The 11609-nt window shown below is 30.9% G+C and overlaps 1 protein-coding gene across 1 annotated transcript; it reads left to right on the top strand.

Moving 5' to 3' along the window:
* The first annotated feature begins 7 nt into the window (after positions 1-7).
* LOC134725606 (uncharacterized Golgi apparatus membrane protein-like protein CG5021) lies at positions 8-11609 on the top strand. Its single transcript, XM_063589554.1, has 6 exons — positions 8-186; positions 6600-6754; positions 7821-7900; positions 9393-9518; positions 10323-10451; positions 11434-11609. The coding sequence occupies exons 1-6, from the start codon at positions 116-118 to the stop codon at positions 11479-11481; spliced, it is 609 nt and encodes a 202-aa protein (XP_063445624.1). The 5' UTR covers positions 8-115; the 3' UTR covers positions 11482-11609.

The raw sequence follows: 11609 nt of genomic DNA, 5'->3' as shown, positions 1-11609 counted from the left end.
CAATTCGGAAGTTTATTTTCTTTTCCGAAAGGTTCCTGTTGACGAATATGAACAAGTTGGCAGATTGAGATTGTCACATTACTTAAAAATCCTGATTATTTTGAACAAAGTCAATATGGATAAAGGAGATGATATTGCCCTCAACTTTGGGGAAGAGGACGAATTAGATAGAAGACAAAAATTCAAGTATATATTTCATTATTTGTGTATAGTAATGGACTAAAAATTAAAATGCCTAAATTTCTGGTGTATCCACAGTGTAATCACATGAGTTATACAATCCTGTCAATAAGGGGGTAAAAATATACCAAAGTCGACTATCATAGTAGAGCTTCTCTCGAAGATTGTATATTTTTACCCCCTTATTGATAGAACTTCAAACTCCTGTGGTGTAATATGCGTTGTCCTATAGGGTGCAAGTCAAATCAGCACCTGGTCAAATCGGGATACATGTCAACTCATACTTTCGGCAACTCGTACTCAGCCAACTCGTACTTTCGGCAACTCGTACTTCTACTAAGTCGTACCCAATATTTTTTTTAGCATTATAGTATAAGTTTTCTACGTTTATATCCGTAGATATGGATATTTTAACTCCCTGAAGTATCCCAGTGCACCCTGAGGTAGATTCATAGAATATGAACAGGATATTATTTAGTGAACATTGCGTTGAACATGTCTTAGTTTTTTCGTGTTAGTAGAAAATATTTTTAACATTATAATGGCTCATATTTTATTATTTACCTACTGATTTATCTACTGATAGGATTTATATCTAAAAAAAATCCTCAAGTGTCAAAGTGTGCTCGATCTTTAGAATATTTGAAGAGATTTTTTACTGAATATTGCGATAAACATATTGTTTGTTGATGTGTTAACACTTTGTTTTTTTTTTTTTTTTTAAATAAGTATGGCAGTCAGTTCGTTTTCTCGTTTGAATTGTTTTACATGGTCATTTTATAGCTGACTAAGTGGTATGGGTGGGCTTTGCTCATGGTTGAAGACTGTACGATTATTTGATGTTTGAATTCCTTGATTAAAGATATTTATTTATATTGTAAAGTTTAATATTTGCACCGTCGCAAAACCTTTGATTACCTTCTGCGAGAAACTTATATATTTTATACAAATTGTTTTAGATTCTTATCTTGAATGTCAGTCCTCAAAGGATTGAAGATAAGAATGTAAAACGATTATGATAAAAAAAAGAATGTAAAACGAGTTGTATAAAATACATAAGTTTCTCGCATAAAGCCAGGCTTTCCAACCAGTTTCCAAAAGGTTAGTGCATTTGCTACATATTACATGCCTCCTCAGTACGGTAAATTGAAGTCTTCTTAAATGCTTCATTTCTATTTAGTTTTGGCTTTACATGATAACAGTTGTACTTTGCTGATTAAATTATATATTGTTTTCAGTTTTGGTTTTTATTTACTTAGATTTATTACAGCTCATCACTTTTGGCATCAGTCGTTTTCTGCACACATCAGTTTACAAACTAGAATTAGCTGTGGTCCGCATCCCTGAATCTTAGGCAGAATTGTTCCTGCTACACTACTTTTAACAAATCCATTCTATTTTTGTAGGTATGTTATCCACTAATGACCACTGATTAGCATAGTGTGTACTCATAATTATTTTAATGTGCATATCAAAAAAATTGCCGTCCAAACAATTTCAAACAATCAATTCTAAGGAATACTAATGATTATAACGATTAGCATTTTATAAGCTTATTTAAAACAATTATGATTGCATTTTATTAACAATGAAAGTTGGTTTTTTATTTGTATTTTGCTATATGATGATATATGAAAGCAAGTTACAATAAATATGCATATAAACTAGATAAAATAAAATCAAATAAAACATGGTTACGAGTTGGTAAAAATAGGGTACGAGTTGGTTGAGTATGACTTGCCGAAAGTACGAGTTGTCGTGTACCCGTCAAATCGGCATCCATGGAAAAAGTCAAATCGGCACCACAGGTGCTTGAGGACAGGATCCTGTATGAGCCCCATATAGTCCCTCCCCCCCCCCTTTTTTTTTTTTTTTTTAATCATAAATCTCAGATTTTTCTATATATATATCACTTATTTGTACCATATATATACTAATATACCATATTTATACTCTAAATATGCATGTTTACTATCAACGTGAATCTCAACTATAGAGGAATAGTCGAGATTCACGTTGATAGTAAACATGCATATTTAGAGTATAAATATGGTATATTAGTATATATATGGTACAAATAATTGATATATATAGAAAAATCTGAGATTTATGATTAAAAAAAAAAAAAAAAAAAAGGGGGGAGGGACTATATGGGGCTCATACAGGATCCTGTCCTCAAGCACCTGTGATCGGCACCTGGTTAAATCGGCACTCAGTATAGTCAAATCGGCACTCAGTATAGTCTAATCAGCATCCAAAAATATTTGATAAATATACATTTGTATATGTATAAATGATTTTAAAATGTATAAATTCATAATCTATTTTGGGGTTTGGATTTTATCATGCATTACATCATTAAAGATCATTAAAAAGCTTCAAGCAGTTAAAAAACATAGGTTAATTATTTAATGTTTTCCCAACATTTTACATGTTTTATGACTGATGTTTTGATTAGTTTTCTTTTCAATTAATTTTAATAACTTTAAGCAAGTACATCATGTACATAGTTAATATGTTTGTGGTTTTAACTCAACAGAAGAATGTTAAAGGTATTTATTAATGTTTTATTCTTCAAAAACTTCATAAGAAACAAAGAAGCCCTTACACAAGCTAATAATTAACAATGAAACAATAAGAAGCATTCAGTTAAATGGAAAACTATGAGTCCCTTTCAATAATTCAAACTTTCATGCAAAATAATTAGCAATTGAAGGTGTTTTACAGGAGAGTTTAAACAGCATTAAACCAACAATCCTGCAAAATGTTCCACTGTTAAAAAGTGCAGTAAAAATATCCAGTACCTTACCCATGGTACCTCATATATCATTGCAAGGATTGGTATAGTGAGAACTATACAAATCCTTGAGCATTGTATATATAACTAAAATACGAATTTAGTTAAAAGAAAAATATATATACATGAACTCCAAAAAATGTGAATAAAATTAAGTGAATATTTCTGGGAAACCCCTTCCTTATTTTTACTGTTTTTGCTGAAATTACAGTTAAAATATGTATATTAAACAAATCTAACATGGGTGCTGAATTGACTACATAAAGTGCCGATTTAACCAGGTGCTAATTTGACTAGGTGCCGATTTGACTATACTGTCAGAGTGCCGATTTGACCGGGTGCTAATTTAACCAGGTGCCGATTTGACTAGAATTCATCCTATATATAGACAGGAAAAAATGATATACCGAGAAAAAAAACGTTGAAACAAATCTTCAACTTTTGACCAAAATAGAAGTAAAAAAGCTTTAATTCATTTAACAGTTTAAGGATTAGGCTTGTCCTCAAATTAAAGTGTCAAGTAAGCTAAAAAGGCATATTCCACAAATTTTACATGGGTGCCGAAATGACTACATGTACATTAGGTGCAATTTCAATGGTTTGCATGTATATAGTTTCAACTTTCAGAATTGAACTTTGATCTATATGATGTTATGGTTCAAGTGAGCTATTTTCATCACTTGTAAAATTGAGAATGGAAGTCCTTCGTCGTTAACTTTTACAAAAATCTTCTCCTCTAAAACTACTTGGCCAAATTTAACCAAACATAGCCACAATCATTTGTAGGGTATCTAGTTTTAAAAATGTGTGCGGTGACCCAGCCAACCAACCACAATGGCCACCATAGCTAAAAATAGAACATAGGGGGTAAAATGTAGATTTTGGCTCATAGCTCTGAAACGAAAGCATTTAGAGAAAATCTTTCAGGATTTAATTGTGTATCAAGTCAATATATATCTGCCCTGAAATTTTCAGATGAATTGGATAACTGGTTGTTGGGTTGCTGTCCCCCAAATTGGTAATTTTTAAGGAAATTTTGCCGTTTTTGGTTATTATCTTGAATATTATTATAGATAGAGATAAACTATAAACAGCAATAATATTTAGCCACATAAGACCTCCAAATAAGTCAACATGACCAAAATGGTCAGTTGACCCTGTAAAGAGTTACATTTGTATTGCCATTTATAAATTATAGTCAATTTTAAAAAATTTCATCAATTTGGTAAATTTTGGTAAGTTTTTACAAAATATTTTCCTTTGAAACTAAAGGGCCAAGTTAATTACAGATAGAGAAAATTGTAAGTAGCAAGAACATTCAGTAAAGTAAGATCTACAAGCACATCTCCATCACCAAAACAAAATTTTGTCATGAATCCATCTGTGTACTTTGTTTAATATGCACATGTAGACCAAGGTGAGCGACACAGGCCCTTTAGAGCCTTTAGTTTAATATGTGCTACATGTATCTACAAATATTAGCTTTAAACATCTGTGTGGATTTTAATATGTTTTTTTGTTGTTGTTCAACTTAATATATCTTCAAGGAATATGTGCCGATTTGACTTTTTCTTTCGGTGTCGATTTGACCAGGTGCCGATTTATATAAAATATAATAGCCTTCTCAAACTGAATAATTATTTTGGACTGCATTTGGGATAAGCAAAAGATAAACAGGGTTAGGACAAAAGCTCAAATTTAAAGACTATTCAATCATGACTACCAGTAGATTATAAGTTATAAGATACAAAAGATATTTACATGTATCTGTACTATGCAATGAATCATTACTCTAAAAACCTAGGGGTTGAAATCCATTCACTATGATCCTTCTAAGAGTAAGACCAGGTACCATGGACTCATCATCAGAATCTACTGGGAATCACCAGTTCATACATGTATATAAAAGGAAAAATGACTCACCCTAAAAAAAATTGTGGGATACTGGTATACATGTATAAGTAAAGAGGTTTTTTTCTAAATATCTTTTGCCTCATATTCGAATGTTCAGTTTCAAAACTTTCTATTTAACCCTGCATATAGGTGTAATACCATCAAATCATGGTACAATCAATGGTGGTATTACTCCTAATATGGAAAGCAGTACATGCACCTATGGCCTTGTCAGTAATCTCATATATGTTAAAATTTCTTGTTATTTAAGTGAAATAATACAAAAAATGAAATATTCTGAGTGGATTGAGTCTCCAAAACACATTTTGTGAGAAAATTGTCTTGAAATAGGACTGTACAATGAATATTCAGTTGACAGAACAAGCCATAACTAAGTGCATATATTTATTTTTTTGGAGGGGGTGGGCTTTTTTCTTATTTCTTATATCTTGCTGTGATATAACATTTTCCTAGGTAATACTGAAATAAATATATAGTTATAAGTAGATGAAATTATTTTTAATGTTGTAACGACAAGTTTAATTCACTAAAAGAGAAGCCTTTTATGTCCCTCTTTGGAACGCTGCCTAAATTTAATTTTTACGTAAGGACTTATTGAAACCTCCTTGGAGACAGTAAACTTTTATATGGATTGTTCATTCTGCTAAAATGCTTCAATTACTCATTTCTTATAACATTTCTACCATACATGAGTGAAAGTTACCCCAATATTTTTATTTATTGGCCTGAAAAGTTGAAATTTTGAGGAAATGAGAGGTATAAATTGACCCAAAGAGACCTTATAAAGAAGACAAAGAGCTTTATTAGTGGTATTTTATCTTCCTAAAATCATCTTGTGTATCATTTTCAACTGTTTGTAGGCAGATAGGATAGATATTTGATCATTTATTGGTCCACACTCTATTCTATCTTGATGCGGCTTGGTTTGGATTTGTCGAAGAAATTTTGCTCGAATCGCTGTAGATGTCGTCTTTCATTATACTAGATTTTTCTCAAACTATTTAACTGATTATGACAAAACTTGACAGAAATGCTTGAAATAACCAGTATTACAAAGGGAAAAGTCTCATTCAGTTTATTCAACAAAAAGGTCTTCTTTAGGTGTATACCACCAAATCATGGTACTTCACATCCGGTTGCATACGAAAGTAGGTCTGAAAAAATATTCCCTTGAATTTGACCGTTGTAGGTAATTAATCCTACATTTTATTGCAGTAAAACTATTTCTATGTCATAAACATATGTCTTGGGTATTACAAAACACCGTTATTTTTTATTTTTGATTTCTATAGAAAATTTTGTAATCTTGAGGTTACATGGTGAATAAACCTTGTACACAGATAGAATAAGGGGAGAAATTTGATTGGTTAACTTCCAATGATGGTTATTTTCTTATATGCAATGAAATGTTATGTGAAACTTTTTCTATAGAACTGGACAGGATAAAACTTTACTCATGCCAAGTATTTCTTTATTTGAAAGAAAGATAAATTCTGCACAATTTTTTGAAAAGTGCGAATTTAACAAAGACTAATAGGGGAAAATCAATGGTGGTATTACACCTATACAGATCTCGAAATGACTCATGATTCCAAAAGGGATGGCATATACATGTATATATATATATATATATAATTTAGAATACCTGCATACATTGTACATCACATCTCTCTTCATCTTTAATATTTGTGTTTTTTTTCGTTTTCAGACATCCGTTAGCAGTATTCTTTCATATGTTCTTCCGCTCAGCAGCCATTATTTTATATTTTATGTGTGACTTCTTCATCGATAGTTTTGTGACCAGTTTTGTTATGATTGTAATTATGCTATCAATGGACTTTTGGACTGTTAAAAATGTAACAGGTAAGGATTGAGTAATCATACAATAACCTAGAAAACATACAGTTCTTTGAGGTTGAAAAAAATGGTTCTTGTTGTAAATCTGCATTTATAAATTTCGCAAACATTTATGTAGGTTACAAGTAATTTCTTTATATTAAAAAAATGAAAAATCACAGCAGATTTTAAAATGTCAGAAGTTAAAATAGTCAATATCAGTAAGTTGTGTAAATGATCTTATTTTGCATGAAAAATGGAATATTAAAACTTTTTTTTTAAGTGCAAATTTAGTTTAAAAAATGTGGATAAGACTGGTTTTATTACACCTGCTGCTTTTTCAGCTAACCTTATTGCAACTCCTCTGATTCAGACATGGACAAACACAGGTTTGTGTATCGTGAAATATCAGATAAATTGCCATCAGATTATAAGTTTTCAATAAAACCTATTTATACTTTTAAGAATACGTAGATCCAAAATGTTGGTTTACACCACAGGAACTCGATGAGCAGATCATTTTTATTTTGTTATTCAATGTTTTTTAAAATCCTTTTTGCTACTTTCTGTCTATTTGTATTACAATACTTATGTTTATGTTTTCTAGCAATCTGCAGATTACTATCCATATCCATATACTGAAAAATCCTAAAAGGATAATCTGATAGGAAGTCACCATTTTGAATAGCCCCATTAAAAAAAGAATGACAAAAATATTTCTATGTGACTTTATACCTTTCAAAGACACTCATCTCCAACTTAAATGATTCTTCAATCAGATTAGCATGCATTGGTTTTTCAATATAATTTTTTAAATAGAAACTACTGTTTGCTCGGGTTGTTGTCTCTTTAACATATTCCCCATATATTCCATTTTCTATTTTAGAGAAAGTTTGAATGGAATACTAATGAAAGAAAACAACAAAAAGAAAAAGTTTAAATAATAATGAAAAAAAATTACATAATACATGTAGTTATTGCTGTTTTATATGTACATCTGTTTGTGACATTGGAGCACTGTTCCTTTTGTTAATTTGCAGAAATATATGACTTGTATTTTGATAATGGGTCATGTATTTCATTAATTTTTTAGGTAGATTATTGGTCGGGCTGAGATGGTGGAATTATGTAGACGATGATGGTCAAAGTAATTGGGTGTATGAAGCAAGAAAGGTACAAATCTATTGCACATAAATTACAAATGTATTATAAAGGAAAATTCATGTTTTTAATAGTTTAAGTTCAATTTGTAAAATGGAAAGTCAAAATTGTGCTAAAATGAAATGAATGTAACTTCAGATTTGACAAAATTTAAAAATTACACATGCTGACAATTGATATACCACTAATAAAAGATCATGTATCAAGTGCTTACAAATAAACATCTTCAGAGTTCAGACTGAAGTAGAGTGGAAATTGTTGCCAGAAACAACTTTCATTTAAGGATATAGTTTAGGAGATTTTTTTTCAGCATATTTGAATGAATCAATCATTGTATAAATTTAACTGTCTGATTTACATGTTTTCACATTTCTGTTCAATGTTGTTTTGTATTCATTGTACATATGGGTCTTGATAGAGTGTTCTTCATTTCAGATCTATAACTTTTTATATGACCGCAACTTGAACTGAATTTTAATGTGCGTATTGTTATACGTTTACCTTTTTTACCAGAAGGTTCAATACCACTAAAGAAAGATTTGGATTGATTTTGGGGGTTATGGTCCCAATAGTTAAGGAATTAGGGGCCAAAAATGGGGCCCAAAATAAGCATTTTTGTAGTTACAATAACTTGTGTTTAAGTGTATGAATCTCTTTGAAATTATACCACAAGTTTCCATACCATGAAGGAATGGTTGGAATAAGGGGCAAAAGGGTCCAAAAAAGGGGAAAACTAGGTTTTTCTGTTCAATGGACAATTTTAAAAAGACAATTTATAAGCAGTGTAAGGGAGGTAATTCACAAACATTTAACATACAATGTTGGGTATGTTCTGATTTACCTCCTTACAGTACTTGTAAATTATATATAAAGAAATGTCTGGCTTTGGACTTATTGCAAAACAGGGGGGGGTAGCAGTTTTTTTCTCTCCAAATTTCAAAAATGTTTGGAAAGTTTGAAGAAGACATCTTTAATTGCACAATATTGCGAAATAGATTTGTAAGATCTTGGCATTTGTTTTGTGTCAGAAACTTATATTATGTAAAAAATTTGATCACAATCCAAATTCAGAGCTGTATCGAGATAAAATGTTGTGTCCATAAATGTCCCAACTGTTCAGGGCTCGACCTCGGCAGTCGTATAAAGCTGCGCACTGTGGAGCACCTGGTTTTACCATTTTTTGCATATTTTTTTTTCATACATTTCTCTGTTCTTTGTATATCAGCATCCACTAAGCCTTCATGTTTTTTGCTTATTTTTCTTTTCTGATATTTTTTTTACCATTTATAAAGAACTTTTGGCCCTTTATTTTCTATTCTGTATACCATTACCAACTCTAGACCCTTATATGTGGGTCCTATATATATTATTATTTATGAAAACACATTGATGATAGAAATCTTTACAGTGATCATCTTCATTATAGAGAACCAAAGTAATTTATTGTTGGCATTGCAAATGTTAACAGTAAATTTTAATGTTGTAATATTGTTTTATATTTCAGGGGGCACAAAAGAAAAAGGTTACTGTAGTTGAAGCTAGAATATTTTGGTTATCATTAGTTGCGTGTGAAATTATATGGATATTCTTAATATTTTCAACATTATTACGACTACGTTTTGCTTGGTTGGTAAGTATTTATTAATAGACTTTAGTTACTATGTAATGATACATGTATGTCTTTATAATGGATACTGTCCATCGCCTGACACTTTTTTTTTAATATACATTTAGTTTGAAATTTTATTGAATCAACTGTTTACTTGTGAACCTTTTAAAAAACATTGATTTGGGGAGGGAGTGTTGATGGTTAATTGGAATTCGGATCAGGAGTTTATTTTCCTAAAAAATGTGCTAACCAAATTAAAAGTAATTTTTATGTGCTATCTTGTCCCAAAATAATTTTCCAATGTTTCAAACTGATACAGAAAGCACAGATTAGGATTGAATTTGGGTTGCATTGCTTTTACCATTCTTGAGTTATGTCCCTTTATACTGTTACATGCAAACATGGGGATCATCTCTGTCTTACAGATTCATGATCCATTTACTTTTCTATAAATTCTTAGCACCAAGATTTCAGAAACAATGACAATGCATAACATTTTTGAATCAAAGTACAATCCGAAGCCTGTGCAAACGTAACTTGTAAAATCAAAGAACAAATTACTTTTAAAAGAAACTAATTTGAGGGTTTTATCATTGCAAATAATGAGACTTGGTGAGTATCTCAATAATAACAACTCACATTCTAATATCTAATACCTGGTACATATATCCCTATGCATTTCCTGAAATATCTATACTGGTAATAAATATGGTTTTTTTGTACATTCCTAAAAAATCGCAACAATTCCTTAATTACAGTATCTAATTTTCAATACTCATGAATAATAAGAACCACATTTAAACCTTATATAAATATCTTTGATAGATGATAGTTTTAGTTGGAACGGCAATGAATGGAGCTAATTTATATGGATATATAAAATGTAAATATGGTGCTAATAAAAAATTATCAACAGTAGCTACAGGTTTCTTAGGAAAACAATTATGGACTTCTGTAAGTATTATTAGTTATTAATTTACTATCTTGTCTGAAATTGAAACTTATCAAGAGGTTGATCCATCCAACTTCAAAGAAAACTGCTGAAGATCTGCCTTAAAAACCAAATTCCTCAATGAACAAACTGTTTTAATTTCAATATTCTCATTTAACAATCAAATCACATACAGGCGATATTTATCTTTTGCCAGTAGTTTATTCATCTGGATCAGTTAAGATAAAGTTCATAAAACATACAATTATAATTGGTTGATATAAAGCCTGGACTACTGGTAGTATTATTGGAACAAACACAATAAATCATGACATTACTGATCGGCTGACATAAAATTGAGAAAGGAAATGGTGAATTTGTCAAAGACACAACATTTTGACCAAAGAAAAGAAAAAAACCTAATAAATCATGACATTACTGAGCAGCTGACTTAAAATTGAGAATGGAAATGGTGAATATGTCAGAGACAACATCTCGACCAAAGAAAAGAAAAACAGCCGAAGGCCTCCAATGGGTCTTCAAAGCAGTGAAAAAATCCTGCACCTGGAGGAGTGGGTTAGCTGGCCACTCTATAAAAATGTGTACTATTCAGTGAAAATGGACATCATAAATGAACCTCTCTGAAAGGATGTTAATGTAAACCCTATTTTCTTTGTTTATATATATTATTGTATTTTAAATTATTATGCCCCACCTACGATAGTAGAGGGGCATTATGTTTTCTGGTCTGTGCATCTGTCCGTCTGTCCGTCCGTTCGTCCGTCTGTCCCGCTTCAGGTTAAAGTTTTTGGTCAAGGTAGTTTTTGATGAAGTTGAAGTCCAATCAACTTGATACTTAGTACCCATGTTCCTTATGATATCATCTTTCTAATTTTAATGCCTAATTATATTTTTTATCCAATTTCATGGTCCATTAAACATGGAAAATGAAAGTGCGAGTGGGGCATCCGTGTACTTTGGACACATTCTTGTTTTTATTTTCAGATGTTATCTATGGGGAAATCAGAGACACCAAATCAAACACAGCAGTAAAGTGACAGATCTGTGGGACGTTATAATAATGACTTTATCTATACATCATCTTGTTGGGAATCTTGACATATTGTTTTATTATTTATTTCTCATATAAATATCATGAATAAACTTATAAACTCTGTAAA

The sequence above is a fragment of the Mytilus trossulus genome, chromosome 7, assembly GCF_036588685.1.
Source record: "Mytilus trossulus isolate FHL-02 chromosome 7, PNRI_Mtr1.1.1.hap1, whole genome shotgun sequence".
Lineage (NCBI taxonomy): Eukaryota > Metazoa > Mollusca > Bivalvia > Mytilida > Mytilidae > Mytilus > Mytilus trossulus.
Note: the sequence above shows the minus strand (reverse complement) of the source record. Positions and strands in the feature narration are given on the sequence as shown.

What these genes read in the sequence shown, in the direction of transcription:
- LOC134725606 (XM_063589554.1), top strand. Translation starts at nt 116, where the DNA reads ATGGATAAAGGAGATGATATTGCCCTCAACTTTGGGGAAGAGGACGAA. An exon ending in GGGTGTATGAAGCAAGAAAG is followed by an intron (nt 7,901 to 9,392) that starts GTACAAATCTAT and finishes TTTATATTTCAG; the next exon opens with GGGGCACAAAAGAAAAAGGT. An exon ending in GAAAACAATTATGGACTTCT is followed by an intron (nt 10,452 to 11,433) that starts GTAAGTATTATT and finishes TTTTATTTTCAG; the next exon opens with ATGTTATCTATGGGGAAATC.